This window comes from Artibeus jamaicensis, unplaced genomic scaffold (genome assembly GCF_021234435.1).
Source record: "Artibeus jamaicensis isolate MK-2021 breed Jamaican fruit bat unplaced genomic scaffold, CSHL_Jam_final scaffold_612, whole genome shotgun sequence".
NCBI classification, from domain to species: Eukaryota; Metazoa; Chordata; class Mammalia; order Chiroptera; family Phyllostomidae; genus Artibeus; species Artibeus jamaicensis.
Genome location: NW_026522049.1, coordinates 13498703 through 13518703, shown reverse-complemented (window position 1 = coordinate 13518703; position 20001 = coordinate 13498703). Strand labels below are relative to the sequence as shown.

Below are 20001 nucleotides of genomic sequence, written 5' to 3'. Positions count from 1 at the left end.
ACAGTGGGGACCGGGGCTGAGACGGATTTCCCAGGTATCTGTCACTCCCTGCACTGTCCTGTTTAACCTTGAACCAATGGCCTCTCTAGCATGTGAGGTTGAACTTGCATCCCAAGCACGGGTGGTGGCAGCCTGAAGAATTATAGCTCTTGTGATGTCACACCCTACGCCTTTTAAGTGACAACAGTTTCAAAGGTACACAACGGCAGTGAATCATGACTGATGAAATTACCAGCTGCTAATGATATTGCCAGTCATAAATGATAAACCCTAATTCTGATTAACACAGCAGCTAATGAATTGACATCTTTGGTTCGGCCACCCCCGAAGCTGGCAGGCACAAGTCCAAACTCATGGGAAGGGAAAAATGTAGCTGTGAGCCAAGCGGTCGGGGCACAGCGGCCGCATCCTAACCGAGTGGCCCCTGAGAAAGCCCCCGAACGAACGGAAAAGAGAAAGGACACTGAAAAGTATTGTCCTCACACTAAAAACAGTCCAGCTGCTCTCACATATGGTGGACCTGTATTTTATTTTATTAAACACTTTATTTATTTTTTGAGAGAAACGGCACTGTGTGGTTGCCTCTTGTGCGCCCCCTACTGGGGACCTGGCCCACAACCCAGCCATGTGCCCTCACTGGGAATTAAACTGGTGACCCTTTGTGGGAATCCGTATTTTAATGTCTATTTCTCACAAGACCAAGGAAATGGACAATGAACTTGAGAGTTACTGTTTCACCCAGCTCCTTGGTGCATAGAGACGGTTGCCCTTGTTTTTTTTTTTTTTTTAAAGAAAATGTGTCCTCCCTTTGGAGTAATTGAGTAGCTATTTCATTTTATTTACTTTCATTGTTGACACTATTACAGATATGCCCATTCCCCACCCCACCCCACCCCTTTGTCTGCCTCCTCCCAGTCCCCACCCACCTTCCCTCTGGCCATCCTTTTAAAAAGCTTTTAAATTCATTTTTAGAGAGAGGGGAAGAGAAGGAGAGAGGGGGAGAGAAACATCAATGTGTGGTTGCCTCCCACGATCCCTGCACTGGGGACCTGGCCTGCAACCCAGGCATGTGCTCTGACTGGGAATCGAACTAGTGACCCTTTGGTTCGCAGCCCGTGCTCAATCCACTGAGCTACACCAGCCACGGCAAAACATGGACTCTTTAATCATCAAAATCATCCTGTGGTGACTCCTGTGGGCAGCTAGACATTTTACCTTCTCTTCATGAATTCCAAATCTTCCATGTACAATGCATCAAAAGGGAATAATAAGAAACATGTTTAGATTTACCAGAGGTAGATATTAGGTGAATTTAAACAAGCATAACCATCACACCACAGCTTCAAGGAACTGAATATATGAGAATGATTATCATGAGAATGCTGGATTTCTATATAAATACACAATATGAACACTACATGAATACACTTAAGGATATGAAGAGATTCTTTAGGAAATAAGTTGCAAGTAAAGTTAACATGCACTGAATAATTATTCTGAAATATTCATTTCTTTTTTTAAGACACTTTTTAAAACGTTTTTTTAAAAGATTTTATTTACTTATTTTTAGAGAGAAGGGAAGGGAGGGAGAAAGAGAAGGAGAGAAACATCAATGTGTGGTTGTCTCTCATGCGCCCCCTACTGGGGACTTGGCCCACAATCCAGGCACGTGTCCTGACTGGGAATTGAATCAGTGACCCTTTGGCTCACAGGCTGGTGCTCAATCCACTGAGCTACACCAGCCAGGGCTGAAATGTTCATTTGTTAATTTACTGAACAGCCCATCAGCATGGTGTTTGAGAGAGCAGACATGTTGCGTCATGGTCACAGTTGTTTAGAGCATCAGGATCGGGACTCAGGTGGGACATCCTGCTCAGCCCTCCGTCCTCAGCCCCCTGGGCTGCCGCCCCTCTGACACCGGTGGTTCCAGAGACCCCAGTCTCACCACCATCACACCAGCCATGGACATGCAGCCGATGGTTGTGCAGAGACAGCTTGGAGCAATTCGCAGCAAGGATGTACTGGCACCTGCTAGGAACTCAGAAGTGAGTGGGAAGGTTATGTTCTCGCAACTCCCGGAGCACATAGACTTCCTCTCCGCAGCCGCGCACGGCGGACGCTGTCCATATGCCTGCAGCTTGGTCCGCACGTGCCAGCTTTCTAAATGTAGCCTGCTGATGCTGGGAAATAGACTTCCTGATTTTAATGACGTTAGCATGTTCGGTCTAATTTTAAGTCAAGATAGTGATCAAAACATGAACTGGTGGTGTCGAGACTAATTACATGGGAAAAATCAGAATGGCTAATGGAGCTTTTAAAAAGTACCGCTGCTGGGCCCTGGCCGGGTGGCTCCATTGGTTGGAGCATCATCCTGTACACCAGGAGGTTGCAGGTTCGACTCCCAGTCAGGGCACATGTGAGAGGCAACCAACTGATGTTTCTCTCTCGCATCAGTGTTTCTCTCTCACACCTGTCCTGAGCACTGACATCACACACCTGTTGTAAGCTGGATTTGGGGTTTGACTCTAATGCATAGAAACTGTCACTAGACATGATGCAAGCTTGTTGACCGATCTGGGACACCAATGAAAGTACACGTAGGACTTTTGTGAAGGGACATGCCGGCCACCCAGGTTACATGGAGCTTCTGCTCGCTTGTTCAGCAGACATTTATGAAGCTTCTCTGCGTGCCGGGCACTGTCTCAGCTCCTGTGCTGGGAACATCAGCGACACCAGGGGGAAGGAAATAAATGTGATAAATAAACACAGTAAATCAGTATGTCATCTAAAACATGATCAGGATTGACAGGGCAGAAAGGTGCCGGGAATGAAGCAAGGTTGCTACTGTCAGAAAGGCTCATTGAAAAGGTGAATTTGAATAAAGACTTGAGTCAGGGGAGGAAGTCAGCCAGAAGGTTATCTGGGAAAAGAGAGTTCCAGGCTGAAGGAACAGCTAACGCAGAGAACCGGGGGGAGAAGCATGTCTGGGGGGTTTGAGGAACCACAGAGAGGCTGTGGTTGCGGACAGGAAGGCAGCAAAGGGCGTGATAGCAGGAGATGAGGTCAGAGAGGCGGCGAATGGGCCAGAGCAGGTCGGTGGGGACTTCACATGCAGTGAACTCAGGAGCCGCTGTGTAGTTGTGAATACAGGAGCTGACGGTCCGGCTTCAATTGTTAAAAATCCCTCTGGAAAATGTGTTGGGAACAGGACCGTGGGACAAGTGGGGGCTATTGAGGAGGCTCAGAGAGGGATGCGTACGGTGTCTGACCAAGGTGGCAGCCACAGCGGTGATGACGAGGGGCCAAGGGCCCGTCTCTTGTTAGCACAGAGTCAACACATTTCATATGGGTGGATGCAGGATGCGGGAAAAGAGGAGGCACGTGCAAGGTTATGGGAGATTCTGACCTGAGCAGCTAAGGAGGAAAGGCCGTCCAGTGACTCGGGGAGACTCCGAGTACATGTTTTGGAGGGTCAGCAGTTTAATTTGAGTAGGTTGAGCTGAGGCTGGAGTTTGATTTAAAAACTGGGTTGGAGATAAAATTTGAGAATTCTAAGCATATAGATCAGAGATGTCTAACCCTTGACCTTCAGGCCACATGTGGCCCAGGATGGTTATGAATGCAGCCCAGCTGAAAACATTATGAGATTTTTTTTTGTTTTCATTAGTGTTTGTGCATTTAATGGGTGGCCCAAGACAATCCTTCTTCTTCCAGTGTGGCCCAGAGATGCCAAAAGGTTGGACACCCCTGCAAGGGGGCACGTCAAGCTGCAAAGCTAGATGAGGTCGTGAAGGAAATGAGTGCAGGCGGAGCAGAAGAGGGATGAAGGTGTGGTTGAGGGAGTGGGTAGCTCTGGTGCAGAATGAGGAGCCCTTGGGTGCTGTAGCAGGAGGGAGAAAAGGAAGCAGCAAAGAAGAAGTGTCAGTGGGTAAGAGGAAAAGCAAGAGAGTACGACGAGAACACCCATAAGCCATCCTGCCCCGTGTGGCTCAGTGGGTTGGGCGTTGTCCACAAAGCAAAAGGTCGCTGGTTCAATTCCCCTTCAGGGAACATGCCGGAGTTGTGGGATCAGTCTCTATAGTCAGGGCACATACAAGACGCAGCTGATCACTGTATCTCTTTCATATCGATGTTCCTCTTTCCATCTTTCTCCCACTCTTTACCCCCCCCCCTAAAAATAAATAAATAAATAAATACATACATACATACCAAGGGAAAAAGAGCAGCGACAGGTCAGGGATTTTACCCACAGTTTTGTGGATGCCGGAAGAAGACACGAGTCTCATGGGTCAGAGACAAAGGACCGTTTACCACACACAACTGAGACCAGCCACGTCATTCATGGGCACATTCAGGGCAAAGTGAGTGTAACAGCTCCTTTGTTCAAAAGCAGGAGTGAACTGTGGTTCCTGTGCTCCCTGAAGGTGAACGCTGAGTTTCTCCGCCCTTGGACACTACGCTTGATTGAGTGCGTGAACCCTGCATCCTGGCCTCTTTCTGGTCAGGCCTAGGCTTTGATTACAACCTCCCAGAATACGAGACAGCTTCGTGCACTTGCATGCAAAGAGGTCGCCCCCCACCCCAAATGCAGCCACTGAAATTAATAACAGTTCAGAAAAAAAAATTATGCCTATATTTTTCAGTTATATGATGTGTAGCATTGCCACTATTGTGATTTGTGTAAGAGCCACAACTGAACCATTTTTGGGTAAGAAGCCAGAAATAGACATGATCTCAGAAGTGAATGGCCCTGCTGTCTAAAAATAGCACATCTTCTTGGAAACGGAAAGTGCTTTAAACCCCGTGGCAGCACTAATCCACGTGATTTGCCTTTGAGAAGAGGAAATCCGTCCTTAAATCTCCATACCGAGGCACACGTATAAAACCAAAAGCCTTTGGGATTCATACTGTATGAGCATATAGGAGGGGCTCTTGGTTTAAAATGGAAATAGGCACCCTTTGTTTTATGATCAATAAACGTCCTTTGTTTCTTTTTGCCTCATCTGCTCTCTTGAAGGAATTCAGAGAGAAACAATTTGAAGTGATACGAAGTTCAGCAAATGTAATAACTCAGGCTCCATAAATCATGTAAACCAAGAATTGAGCATCACTATTTAAGGATGTAGAGTGATAATTTTTAAAATATTTGATTGATTGATTTTTAGAGAGAGGAGAAGGGAGAGAGAAAAACATGGATGTGAGAGGGAAACATTGATTGGTTGCCTTTTGTCCTGACTAGGAACCAAATCCGTAACCCAACAAAGAACTTTTGCTTTGTGGGGCAACACCCAACCCACTGAGCCTCGCCAGCCAGAGCCAGGATGCAGAGTCCCTAACCTCAGGGTCATCTGTAGGCACCGTGCTCCACCCTGGGGAGGGCACAGAGGCCTGGTCAACACAGAACACGGCACCTCACTCCCAGGTCTCCAGGCGTCAGGTTCTCCAGGCTGTTTGACTGTCTTTCCAATCCAGACGTACTGAAGGTGCCTCGCGCAAGCCATGTGGCCATTTCTCACAGTTCTTGGAGCACCTTTGGATGAATGACCTATTTGGGAGTCATTTTGTCCCCTTTTGTGCCCGTGACGGTGTGGGAATATATCAATATACAAAGTTCCTGAACAGTCTGGTGTCTTGAATGAGTATTATGCAGATACACACGCATTTAAAATAAAGCAGCCCTGGCTGGTGTGGCTCGGTTGGTTGGAGCATTGTCCTGTACACCAAAGGGTTGCAGGTTTGATTCCCAGTCAGGGCACAGACCTCAGTTGCAGGTTTAATCGCTGGCTGCTGCACGTATGGGAGGCAACTGCTGCATGTTTCTCTTTCTTCCTTCCTTCCTCTCTGCCCAAAATCGATAAACATATCCTTGGGTGAGGATTAAAAATTAAAAAATAAAATAAAATGAAAAGCAGAGACGCTGTGAGTCTCTGGTTTACAAGCGCATCCCAAATGTCCCTTGAACAGTGTGTCCAGTTGGCACGCGTGTTATATAGACGGTGATTCAACATTGGAGCATCTTCTGTGTTGTTTCACTTAACGCATCCTGTACCTGACCAATGACGCTGGGCTCCCCCTGCTCTAGGTGGGGAGGTGTCTTTCTGGGGGTGCAGTTTGGGAGTCCGAGGCTCCCTTCTAAATGCTCACCCTGCTGCTGACTCATGATCCAGTTCTACCAATGGAAGGTGCTTGGGAAACAGGATCCACAGAACCCAGTGCTGATGTGGGACGAACAAGAAGAAGGAGCTTGGTGCCGGCTTCTGTCCGGTGGTTCAGAACTGGCTGAGAAGAGAACGAGTTACTGTATGTTGCCACGTATCATGTGCACTTTTTTTGCCCAAATTTTTGAGGAAAAAATAAGGATACCCATTATACATGGGTATAATGGTTACATAGGATGGGTATTATAATCCAGTGTATAGCGCACACAAAACGTGAGTACACGTTATACTCGGGGAAATACGGTAGTTTTAGACCTGTAGATTGCTGTTGGTGGAAGGTTCGGAAAGCAGGCAGATGCACTTACGGGAATCGGGAATCATAGGAAAGAACGAGGGACCAGGGACTGTGCCTGAGGAGCTAAGACCCGGGCTGGAGTCGGGGTTGGGAAAGCAGGGAGTCGTGGCTCCTTGCTGCCCAGTTTGGGAGAATCAGGAACCTGCTCTCAAACAGCTAGAGCAGCCCCCCACCCCCACCCCTGCACAGTGCGAGGGGACACCAAGCGCGGACCTTCCTTACACCCGGGGTAACCTGACTCCGACCCGGAGTTTTCCTCCTTCTGCAGGGAGACGGTGTCTGAGAGGCGAGCCCTCCCGCCCCCTGGAGGTCAGAGGAGCCACAGCCGCGCAGGCCCCGCAGGGTGGTCCGGTTTGGGTTTTACCCTTGTCCGTGCTGTAGCCGTTTTACAAACGTGTGCAATTTCAAAGTGTTTCCAAGCAGAAAACAGTGTTTTATGAAAGTCCTAGTGACCCGATGCGCTGCTTGGAGCAAGCTGGTCTGACCCGCTTCAGGCGGTGCTGGGAGCTCCACACTGGAGTACCCGGCTGAGTCTCTTCCACCCGTGTCGCAGGATAATAGAGAACATTTTTCGAAAGTATGTTTATTGATTTTGGAGAGGGAGGGAGAGAGAGAAAGATTGATGTGAGACAGGAACATCTATCAGTTCCTTCCCCCTATGCACCCAAACCGGAAATTGAACCCTCCACTTAGGCGTGTGCCATGATTGGGAATCGAACCCGCAATCTTTTGGTGTAGGTGGGCAACTCTCCAACCCACTGAACCACCCGGCCAGGACGAGGGCCCCATTTTTCTCTACAGTCTGGAGTGTCCCCGGTGTGAGCCCTCCAGCTGGAGTCTGCCTGATAAACAGGCTCTTTTCTCATGGGGCGCTGAAGAAGGGGCATCTTTCGGGCAGGATGGCCCTTCTCTGGGCGAGGGAAGAGAGCGAAGAATGTCCACATGCCTAGCACGAGTCGAACACCGATTTGCATTGTTAGCTCAGTGATTTTCTAGAGCGTGTTTGCAAAACGAGCCTTTGTTGTTTCACTTTTGCTGAAGAGGCTGCAGAGGCTCCCAGCGATTAGGTAACATTCTCAGGGAGGGCTCAGGGTGAGCAAGCCCACCCGCAGCCTCTGAAGCACCATGTTGCTCCGTCCCTGTAAACCAGCCCCCGCCGGAGGGCTTATTCAGCCCGGGGCATCTTTCTACATCCTCCCGGTTCTCCTCAGCTTAGGGGGAATTCTCAATTTCCTCCACCACTGCAGTTTTTAGGTCCTTTGAATGTAGGTCAGTGCAATTATTTTGCTTTTCTAAGTTACCAGGCTCCAGAGAAATGTCTGTGCTAGCTTTTTAAGCATGCAAATAGAAACATAATTTTTAAGCAAATTCATTGGAGCAGACATTGGTTCACAGGATCGTGTTGGTTCTACATGTACATGTCTGATACATGATCTGCCTATGGCATTGAGTGTCCGCCTTCCACAGTCACCAAGCTCTTTTGTCAGGCGGCTCTAGAGCACTGGGGAGCTCATAACTAGTGCCGTGAACCTTGCAGATTTCAAACAGAGGTGACTCGGCATCTTCTGGATACATGCAGTATTTGGGTGAGTGGATAAAAAGGCTGACTTGGACTCTGGGTGGTGTGGGGGTTGCAAGACCGGAAAACCTCAGTGACCTTTCTCCCATTTCACACCCAAGATTCCTCCCCCACCTGCCTTGTCTTCATAGGCAGGTGTCCCTAAAATAGGATCCCCTCTGCATTATCATACACTTATTGACCCCCCCTACCGTCCCTCCACCGAGCCAATGTCGGACAAAAAACGCTCACAGCCGGAAGCTATTCTGAGAGCAAGTGCCATTTAGCTGCGTGCAGGCAGGCGAAGGACCCACTCCTGAGCACGGGGCCTGAGTCGGCAGCAGGGTGGACGGAAAAGGCACATGTCCACCACCCTGGAGTGGACAGGCTTTTGGATACATCTTGTTTTGGGGGAAGAAAGATGTCAGATGTTTGGAAAGGATTGACGCTGGCTGCAGATGCAGGGGACAGGAAACGGTGACGGCTTTGGGGGGCCGTTCTGGGGTGGGTGCTCCCTCCAAAAGGAAGAACTATATCAGCTTTGATGGACGGGGAATGGGCCACAGGCTTGCAAGTTCTTACAAAGGCAGGATACGGTAGTCTTTAATGTTGTTATTGATTGATTTGAGAAAGAAAGAGGCAGAGGAGTAGGTGGGGAGAGAGAGAGAGAGAAAGGGAGAGATGGATTGATTTGTTGTTCCGATAAAATATACCTTCATTTGTTGGTTGATTCTTGCATGTGCCCAACCAGGGGTTGAACCCACAACCTTGGTGTGTCGGGACGATGCTCTAACCAACTGAGCTACCTGGCCAGGGCCTCCTCTGCTTCTCACATGGCCGCCTGGAAGCTGACGCAAAGCTCTAACACCCGTTCAGGAAGGCGAGCAGGCTGTCGTCAGCCGGCCCACAGCCATTACCTGGTCAATTACTCTTGCCTCCGTCCCTCACTTTCCCCGGCTGTAATTTAATGTAGAACACCTCAGGGCTTTTTTCTTGTCACTAAGCACTTCCACCCATGTGGCAGGCAGTCTTCCCAGACAGAGTAAATGGGCTGCGGACAGAGCCTGTCCACCTACGCCCGCCAGCGGGAGGCTGGCTGGGGATTCGGACATGGCTGATTCCGAAGAGCCTCTCTTTTATTTTTATTTTTCGATTACAGTACGCACCCTTATGTTCGCTGAGGCGTTATGTATCGTACAGTAGCCGAGATGACAACCCAAGGGCCCACTATAGAGGAGGGGATAATGAAGGTATAGTGCGTTAATACCATGGAATATGACTCAGCCATGAAAAAGAAGAAAATCTTACCATTTGGGACAGCGGGGATGCATCAAGAGGATATGAGGCTAAGGGAAGTAACCCAGACAGAGGCAAACACCATAGGGTCTCACTTACATGCGGAATCTAAAGAACCGCATAAATGAACAAACAAAAGTGAAACAGACTCACAGAGAACAGACAAATGGTTGCCAGAGGGGAGGCGGTTGGGGGGCTGGGTGAAAAAGCCAAAAAGCCTTCTCTTGATCCCTTTCATTTGGGGCGGTTCAATTTGATGTGTAACCCTCCAGAACGTGAGCCACTCGAAGGTACAAACAACGAGTCTGCTAGGTCTCGGGTTCCTGGCACAAAGCAGCGGTCTTTCCCTACACGTGGATACCTGAGGGATGCGTAAACCAAGAGGGAGGGGAGAAGAAGGGTTCACAGAGAGATGTTTTCCCACTTGCCATGTGGGTTCCACAAATGGGAAGCCAGGCACCTCAAAGTCTGTTCTGGGAGGAGAGACGGATGCATGAAGCCAATAAAAGCCACGGGTTAGACTTTTCTAAATATATTGCGTTCGCAGAAGCACCGAGATTCCCCCAGCCTAATCTCCACTGCAGAGATGCCTGCGGAGCCAGCCTCCGGCACTCAGGGCTTACATAAGCTGCTCAAAGCAATTTGCAAGCTCCCCTGACCTGAGAACAACGTACCTGAGAGGCCCTGTGTCGTCAAAACTTGCTGAAGCAGGTGCAAACACAGGTGTCCCTCGACGTCCCCAGCCGCGGTGAAATGTTTCAATTTGGTTTGGAGACTGCCGTTCTTTCTCGGGGTTAGGGATCTTTTCCTTCATTTCCTTGGGCTGCAGAAATCTAGTCAATTACTTAATTGCAGAATAATGAGCAATATTCTCCCTTTCAGAGATGTATTCTCATCACTTTAATGAGCTAAATGCCAGGAGATTTGCACAAGCCGGAAGAAACTTGGTTGTCTCTCTCTTACCCCGATTTATTGGAGCTGCTTCAATTATACACCTGAAGAGGGGTGGAGGGTTCCTTTGGTTAATTTGTTACGTGTTGTTACTGCTGCTGTTTGTATACACCCAGGACTACACATAAACGCTTGGCTCGTGAATGGCTCTGTTGAAGGGTGTCTGCCCCCAGCCCCAGCGGCTGGGGCTGCTTCTAGTGCTGGGGGTTCCAGCAACCCCTTCCTGGCCACGTGGCCTCTCCCTGGGCCACCCGTCGCTACCTAAGCCCACCGGCTCCCAGCCAGGGGACCCTTGGGCTGCTCTGGAGTCTCACCCAGAGCCTCTTGTTGCCGGTGGAAGTCAAGCTCTTCCACAGGACTGTGAGGAAAGCATTGCAAAGACCCACGCACGGGAGGCAGCGGTGTGAAAAAATGGAAGTAGACGCTGTCCCCTGGGTTCCTGGTGTCCCATCTCCCTCTGTCCCTCCGTGGAAAAAGCCCAGCCGTGTCTTTACCAAGGCTGAGGCAAAATCCAGTGTCCAGAGTTTCTGCTTCATGGTAAATAAAACTCAGTCCTTCGGAGCCCACGCCACCCGCTGCCGGCCCTGGTAGCTGCTGGACCTGCGTGGCCGTGCGCTCCCAGGTGAGAGAGAACATGAACGAACAGGCGGGTGTGTGTGTGTCACTAAGCGACTGAGACAGACAGACAGATAGACAGCTTCTTTGTTTCCCCGGGATCATATGAGCTCGGATTTGGGAAGGACCAGGTGCTTTTTCTAAGGTGCCCGTCAACTTCCCACGTTTCTGTGGGCTTTTGGATGGGTCCACCCCCTGGTTAGACCGACAGGCGTCGGGTCCAGCACCGCCCCTGTGCCCCCAACAGTCTGGCGTGGGAGGGGCAAGGATGGCGGGGGCTGCGACCCCCTGGAACCTGACGCCGCAGCTCCCTGGCAAAGCAAACAGGCTCCTGCTCCCCGGTGTATTCAACTCAACGTCTAATTCCCTTTGCTCGATTTCCTTTATTAATAACTAGTTAACACCTGGCCGGTGTGGCTCAGTGGATGGAGCGCGGGCCTGCGAACCAGAGGATCGCGGTTCGATTCCCAGTCAGGGCACATGCCTGGGTTGCAGGCCAGTTCCCAGCAGGGGCGCATGAGAGGCAACCACACATTGATATTTCTCCCCCTCTCTCCTTCCCTGCCCCTCTATAGATAAATAAATAAAATCTTTTTTAAAAGAATGACTAGTTAACGACCTGCGGTAACACTCTGGCTTCTGACTTTCGCATGAAATGGAATTTCGGAACCTGGGGTACACCCTGGCAACCCTGTGTTGTGTTTTTCCAACAGCAAACAGTGTGCAAATTCTAAGCCCATGCCTGACAAGCTTGTGGAAATCCACCCGCCCACGCTAACTCTCACTTTGTAAAGGTGATGTGAAGTGTGGAGGGGCGTGCACCTCGGCTGATTCGTGCTGATTGATTTCATACACACACATGCACACACACATGCACACATTTAGAGAGAGAGCGGGGGGCAGGATTTCATTAGCTAATCAAAGGACTTTATGATCCCTAAAAAGAAGCCCAGAGCACTACGTGGTCCTTTAATTGATTGGTTTTGTTTGTTCATTTCTTCTTAAGAGAAACCCTCACCTGAATACAATTCTCACTTCAGCCTTCATTTATGCTGATCCTAAGTTCATCGTAAGCCTTTTATAACAGAGGGAGAAGGGGAGGGAGGGAGGGATTTGAGACATTCTATCTCGTCCCATGATTTTGACAAGCTACCATAGTTCAAACCCACTACAACTCAATACCTCGCTTTACACACCCCACCCCTGAGGGCTCCGGTCCTGAGTCCCATGTCCCAGGGCGACGGGAATGTGTCCCAGGATAAACGAGAGGACATGGAGGTTTTCCTCGTGAGGACAGCTGTGTCACACCCAGACGAACCGGGTGGGACTGGTGTCCCGGGTCCCCCCACCCCTGCGTACTCGCACCCCAGGCAGCGTGTGGCCGGAGGCAGAACGGCTCAAAGTCTCCACCACCGGACAGGCGGCTGAGGTGACCCGGGAACCGGCCAGGACTGGGGGGAAGGCGGGTGCTGGGCAAATGAGAGGCGAGGTGGTAACGGGTGCTAGCAGCTGAGGGGACTGGGGTCAGCGCCTTCCCTTAGGGCGTCCGCGGGTCTCAGTTCAGGGGTGGATCTGAAGCCAGATGTCCTCAGTGCGCCCAGGGCTGCAGGGACGCCTGCTGACACCAGGGATGTGAGTCAGGATTCGTACACACACCCGGGTTCTGTTAATTAATTTGCCGGACGGTTTATAAACGCTGCCTGGATGGCAGATCTCTACCCTCATCCAATGGGCCGTCTTCTGAAATCAGGTCATGGCAAGTGATAAGGCGAGGGCGCTGTGCCAACCGAGGCCCCCGGCCGGGTGAGAAGAAAGCGGGTGCTGTGAGGACTGGGGTGTTCTCCCTTCAGCCCGTGGGGCCCCCACAGCACAGGAGCCCCTGTGTCCCTGCACACAGGCCTGTCCCTAAAGCCCCACTGGACTGCTGTGGGCCCCGATCTCTGGTCCCCCCTCCTCTCACCAACATGCTGTGTGTGGTGAACCAGTATGGCTGCTTGTGCCACTGCCAAAGGTCCGTGGCAGGACACAGCCTGGCAGTTCCCACTGTGTGCTTTGTCTTCCTACTGTGTGCTCATCTGACTGAGCCCGCCCTTCTGGGTTGAGGTCCCATGAGTTTACCCCAGCATGGAAAGGGACTTCCTGGTCCCCAGTCCTGCTCCTCCAGGAGCCCCTCTGCCTCCAGGCTCCCACCCCCCACACCCCACCCCTCCACACGCCCTGTCTGTCCTGAGTGTCTCTCTCCGGGACCTTCAGTCTCACCCGCAAAGGAGGCAAAGGCAGCCACAACCAGGCCTTCCTGTCACTCTGCAGAGGCTCTTGGTATCACGGACAGTCCTGTTGCCGGTGCCCCTGAAGATTGTCCCTGTGCCCCGGTGGGTCGGGCCAGCAGAGCAGACGAGGTGGAAGTCAGAGCCCCGTTGGGCCCTGCAAGGGGGCCCTGCACCCGAGTGGTGCAGACACCACTGCTCTGCAGTGAGTGGCTCCCGGGGACTGCCCCGTCCCCATCCCATGCCCCTCGGGGCCCCCAACATCCCTGCATTTGAGAAATGCGAACTCAGGACCGTGGCTGTTTCCTGTCCTTCCCTGTGGGGTCTTCCTCATCTGTACCCCAGGAAGAAGGGAGAAGGCTCACGGGGGTCCTGTGGGCCCCCCTCTTCTCCACCTCTGCTCCGTGCGGGCGTGGGGCCACCAGCAGAGGGCTCGCTGGGCGGATGGCTGGGGCGGGGCTGATTCTGCCACCAGCATCCTTTGTCTGCTCACCTGGGTGTCTGCCGCCTCCTACTCGGCCACTGGCCACCAGCAGGAGCTGCGGCGGCACAGGGTGGCCTTCTGGAATGTTCCCTAAGAGGGTGTGGCTTCGGCAGCCAATCCCACCTCCTTGCGCCTTTCCACACCGACACTTTCCAACGGGACATCAGCCGTCTACCTGGGCGTTAGAACTGGACAACGAAAGCTTCCTTCCCTGCCCTCATCTCTCGTCCCACAGCGTCCAGGGTCGCCTGCCCCTGGCCCAGCACCACCAAGCCCCCTGTGAACCCCTGGGCCCTGGGAGTGGCGAGGTCTCTGCCTCTTCTGAACACCCCGGCAGACTGTCCCCCGCAAAGGCGTCTCCTGCTGGCTGGCCCGGGGTCCCCTGACGCACACACTGTGACAGCGAGGCATCTGTCTGCATGGAGACCCCAAAAGTGCTTTCGAGGTTGGAGGTGGGGGTTCCGGGGTTCTCACCGCTCCGGGTCAGAAATGGCATCACCGTATGGGACCTCAGCGTCCACTCTCTAGCCATCTTTGCCAACTGCCCAGCCCGGTGCGGTTCGTTCTGTTCAGCAGAACCATTCGGCTCCGGATCCCGGGAGCGCCGACAACGTGGGGGGGTGGGGCCCACATCCTAGCGGGAGGCAGCGCCGGGTTCGAGTCCCGATCTCGCCAGTTACGTGTGTTTCATGGGGCACTGGAGGGGAAGCGGGGCCCCGGGAGCTCTCCGAACTACGCTTTCTTCATTGATTGGGGTTCGCGTGGATCATCCAGAGGTTGCTCCTTGTAGTCAAGTGAGATGACGCTACTGGAGGGCGGGCTGGAGCATAGAACCTGCCGACCGCCCCGGTGGTCCCTGCGAGCGGCAGCGGTCACTGCAGGGAGTGGTGTCACTGTGCACGGCGCTCTTGCACATCCCCAGAGTCAGCAGCGTGGCTCCCCAAAGAGTTAAATCGTCCGTTCGCTGCCTCTCAGGTGCCCGGGAGGGCAGAGGGGCTGGGCCGCCTCCCCCGCCCCGCCAGCTTCTGCAGGGGAAAGAACTGGGTGCCGCCTAGTGTCCCCGCTGATGCACCGATGCCGTCGCTGTGGGAGGCGCAGCTGAGGCGGCAGGTGCCATCGAAATACTGCCTGCTCCCCCCTGTTTCCTAAGAAGCACCCCCTCAACCCTACTCTGGTCAGCTCAGCAAACCCCCCAGACCAGACAGGCGATGCGGAAGGTGGGCACAGCTGCACGGGGCAGAAATAAGACCCCACGGAGATTTCAGACTGGGAGAGACATCGGGGTTTCCAGGGCACATCGACGGGGTCACCCACGTGGACACCAGCGGGAGGGGGGATGGGAGAAGAGAGGAGACTTCAGGACTCGTGAAACCAACCAGAGGAGCAGACGAAACTCTTCTCTTTCACCAGGAATGTGGTTGGGAGGGTTGCGTTCCCGTTGAACCTCCTTCGCCGCCCCCCCCCCCAGCTCTCTTTCCAGCGTTCTGCCACCCTAACAACTTTGCACGTCTGGGTGAGGTGCACCGATGGCCTTCCCGGGGTTCTACAGCCATCAGGGCCCCCCGTCCTCCCTGGTCACCCCCCGCGCACCCCTCCTCTTCCCTTAGGCCTTTGCTCGCCATCGTCTCAATGCTGAGCTCACCGCCTTCTCCAAACTGACCTTCCTTACCCTCACCTTTGGGTTTACAACCTGGGTTTTTGTTGTCCTTTGGGTCGAGGCCAACAGAGCAGGAGACAGGTACCACTGGAGAGAGAGTTTGGTGCCCGCAGATCCCAAGAGAAGGGGACGTGCCGAAGCAGCAGAAGCCACACGGGGGAAAGTGCCAGGGCGGGGCCCCAGGGAGGGAGTGGCCCTCACCAGGGTTTCAGAGGGAAGGAGCTGGCAAGGCTGGGCGGGCAGGGTCAGGGTGGGCGGGCTTGAGTGACGTGGCCCCGGGACCTGGACGTGGGTTGACTGCCCAGCCTGGAGTGTGAGAACCCAATCAAGAAACCAGTTGAGCCCTGGCTGGTGTGGCTCAGTGGATTGAGTGCCAGCCTGCAAACCAAAGTGTCAGCGGTTCGATTCCCAGTCAGGGCACATGCCTGGGTTGCAGACCAGGTCCCACTTGGGAGCACGCAAGAGGCAACCACACATTGATATTTCTCTCCTTCCCTTTCTCTAAATATAAATAAAAATAAAATCTTCTTTAAAAAAGAGAAAAGAAAGAAACCAGGGGAGGCGGGTGAGCTGGGGGTGGGTCGGTCTGCAGTTGAAAAGCACAGCTGAGTGGTTGACCGCGGTGTCCAGGAAGCGGCTGCCCCTGGAAGGACGGAGGACCGTCCCTGCAGAGTCAGCCGGGCGGGGCCAGATGCTGAGATGGAACCAAAGGAAATAAAAGACGTGGTTAGTACACTCACTTCTGTCGTTCACTTCTCGGAAACCTTCAGTGGCTTCCGTCGACTCGAACCGGCATCCGAGTCTGTCTCCTGGTCACTGCTGTGGGCCTGCCCCTGCCACCTCTCTGTCCCCTTCTCTCTTCTTCCCGACGTGCTGAGGACACTGCACGGCTCAGGGTTTCCCGCTGAGGGCGGCGTTGTCCGTGAACACCCACATCCCTGCCTGCCACCTGGCTAAGCAAGGTCCGTCTGCTCTGCGGAAACCATTGCCCCTGGTGGGGGGAGGGGCGCACAGGTGACACGGGCTCAGGTGAGATGCGGGGAAAGTGCCCTGTGCCTTCTTACCCACCGGGACCCCGCCAAGGACTCGAATTTTCGGGCTGCCCCCTCTTTTCTGACTTGGACGAGCCTCACAGCTTCAGACGTGTTTTGTCCCCAGTTCTGAGGAACATAGTGGGTTCGTTGCCACCGAGGTGTGCCCTTCCTCACCTCCCAAGTGTCCGTTCCCATGCTCTTTTTTCTTTTTCAATAGTTCATTTGTATTGTATTTCTTCTTTTAACACTTACCCCGGCTATACCCTCCTCCACCTCAACCCACCCCCGTCCCCCCCCAATCACCATGCTGCTGTCCGTGTCCATGAGTCCTTTTTCAGTTTTGCTCCGTCCCTCGGCCCCCAGCCCTCCCCCGCAGCTGTCATCTCTCCATCCATGAGTCTGCCTCTATCTGGCGCATTAGTTCAGCTTGGTCAATAGAGTCCACACGTGAGTGGAATCCCACGGTACTGGTCTTTCTCCAACCGGCTCCACTCGCTCTCCCAACAGTCCGGAGATCAGGAATGGCCGGGCGCCGCGGGGTTGGCCAGCGGCCCGGGCTGGCCGTGGGGCCGCACAGGGCTGCTGGGTGGGGTGTCAGGCTGGGACGGCCTCCCCCAGGGACCAGCCCGCCCGCCTCTCGCCACCTGCAGAGCGAGGGCGTTTGCAGACCTGCGCGGCGGGCGAGCGTGTACACCTGCCCTGCAGCTACACGTATACTTTCTTATTTCTCTTTTCTTACACAAAGGAAATTATATCTATGCGTGTGTTCTTTCGAACTTGGCTTTTTTTCACTTAATGGTACATCCTGGGAAGCAGCCCCAACGAGACCACAAAAACCACACCCCTTTGTCACAGCCGCACAGACGTCCATGGGGCAGGTGGGAAGTACTTTTGTCATTCAGTTTGTGGGCGTGTGTGTACCGTCCTAGCCTTGTGGGGTAACTTTCTTTCAAAGTGGGATTACTGAGTCAAAGGTAAATGTTACATAGTTGTATTCTGCAGGGTCTGGCAGAAGGAACGCCCGCTTGAGCGTGGTTGGTAGGGGAATAGCCCGGGTGCGATAATGCATGGTTTTAATTCCAACATTCCACCTAAAATGTCCTAGGGTGTGCTTGAGTGTGATGTTGTTATGTTACAGAATGACATGCTTATGATTTTGTGATAAAAGGTTTCGTAATAAAAAGGGGTGTTATTTGTACAGGCACAAATAATTCTGTAAGGTAACATTTTGAGAACATTTTTGCATCAATGTTGTTAAGTAATATTGGAATTAAGTAACATTCTTCACCAATGTAATTATAAATCATGTGTGCTACTTTACCTCGTTTAAATATTAATGTTATACTTGGTTCATAAAAACACTTAGAAGCCCTGGCCAGGTTGCTTTGTTGGTTGGGCCGTCATCCTGATGCACCAAGGTTGCAGGTTCGATCCCCAGTCAGGGCACATACAAGAATCAACCAATCAGTGCCTGGATGGATGGGTGGAACAAGTTGTTGTTCCTCCTTCTCCCTCTCCTCTCCTCTCTCTCTCAAAAGTCAAAATGAATTTAAAGAAAAAAACATTTGGAAGCTTAAAAAACAAAAAGAAGTTTCCATGTGTAACAGCAGTGATTTTCTCTCCCCTGGTTGGAGAGTTTAGCCACTCACTGCTGAATTTTCAGTTTGGTTCTCTCCCCGAGGGGGTTCATTCAGGACGTCCCACGAATATTACCAGATTTTCAGACTTGATTATTCTAGACTTACGTAGTCATTTCCAAAAGGGGTAAAACTTTAAAAATAGAATGTCCATGCTCAGCCTGTCTTTTCCCCCACTTTCTTATTGCACTGACTACTTTGAAAAAACCCAGAGAATAAAAGTTGGGTCCCCTGCTCAGCTATTTGCTGATGTCATTGCAAGCCTTTGGGGGCTGAAAGAGACCCATGTCCCCGGCCCACACCCAGATTCAGCTTCAGGCTGCCACTTTGGGACATGCCCCAGAGGGACATGTCATCTCTCACTTTGGTGCCATGGCCCAGAGTGTGACAGAAAAGTGTCCTTGGCCGTCTGGAAGAATCAGATGTGACGGACAAGGGGTAGAGACCCCCCGCAGGTCACATGTCTGGAGCGCACATGGGGGAGGTCTGGTATTTGCAGCCCCCTGGAAGGCAGGCGGGGGAAGGGACTCACATAGAAGAGAAACAGTCGGTTGGTAGGTTGAGCTCCTATGTCCTGGTGGCAGGAGATGGGGACCTGGGGGTCCCCTGAGGGAGGACTCAAGTCAAGTTCTCTGCCAACAGTCTGATGTTACAATGGCTTTTGCAGGGGAGGGGGACTTTTTTCTGTATGTGTGTGTTTTTAAAGAATACATTCACTGATTTTAGAGAGAGAGGAAGAGAGGGAGACAGAGAGGAGGAGAGAAACACGGATCGGTTGCTTCAGGCAGGCACCCCATCTGGGACTGAACCGCAACCCAGTCATGGGCCCGGACTAGGACTCGAACCTGTGACCCTTCAGTTGACAGGACGACGCCCAACCCCTGAGCCACACCAGCCAGGACCCTGTGTGTGTGTGTGTGTTTTTTTTAATGCCGATTTGGCTGAACACTGAAACTCATTTCTTTTCTTTTCCCCCCAGGATTACACCTTAACCATGTATTTTCAACAATACTGGAGAGATAAAAGGCTCGCCTACTCTGGAATCCCTCTCAACCTCACGCTGGACAACCGTGTGGCCGACCAGCTGTGGGTGCCGGACACGTATTTCCTAAATGACAAGAAGTCGTTCGTGCACGGAGTGACGGTGAAAAACCGCATGATCCGGCTTCACCCCGATGGGACGGTGTTGTACGGGCTCAGGTCTGTCTGTCCGCCTCTCGGGGCTGCGTGGCGCCCTGGCCTTGAACTTCTCCCTTGCAGCGGTGACAGTGGGTGAGGCTCAGTCCTCAGGTTCATTATCCATGAAACACGCCGCACTTTGCCGAGAAAGAAATCTTACAGGATTTGGGGCCTTTCTGTTACTATTAATAGTCACAAGCGAGAGGACAGCCTGAGGGGGCTTATTTGATCTTGGTGGGTCGCGGTATCTGAGAGCCCCGATTCCCTCAGGGCGGATTTCCCACATTATAGCCGAAAAGGCCTGTAATTAATATTATCCTGACAGTGCAAAAGCTTTCATTAACATTTTCCCAAAGCCGTGTGCAGACTTGGAAAAATAGAAAAGGTTTCGTTATGCTGATACGGGGTCTCCATGGAGTTTTATAAGGTGAGGCTGCCAGTATTTAGGGGAATGACTAACCGTGAGGCTCTCAGATGAGAGTCTTTCTCCAGGTGATGAAATCACTGGAACCTGAAACCAGACTGCTGTCTGGACCCCCCGCCCCCCGGGGAGACCCTGGCTGCCCCTGGTTACCATGGAAACAGCTAGCCATTCCCAGGATGCTCCCACTGGGGAGGGTTCATTGCTGGGACTATTGCCCCCCTTTGCTAAACGACGCCCTTAAAACTATGCTGTTTCTTGCCTTGACTTTGTGCTAGTTTGTGTTGCATTCTGTTCTAGAGTCATTTTGTGTGTCTTTCTTGATCTCCTGGCCTAAAGGGGTTCTTGAGGTCTTCAAGAGCTGGCGCACGGATTCAAGATTTGTCTCA

General features: G+C 52.4%; 1 protein-coding gene across 2 annotated transcripts in view; it reads left to right on the top strand.

Moving 5' to 3' along the window:
- GABRB3 (gamma-aminobutyric acid type A receptor subunit beta3) overlaps positions 1-20001 on the top strand; it is a 238005-nt gene that overhangs the window by 180996 nt on the left and 37008 nt on the right. For both annotated transcript variants that reach the window (XM_037132731.2, XM_037132732.2), the window contains one exon: positions 18992-19212. In XM_037132731.2, coding sequence (XP_036988626.1) covers positions 18992-19212 — 221 coding nt within the window. The remainder of the gene's footprint in view (positions 1-18991; positions 19213-20001) is intronic.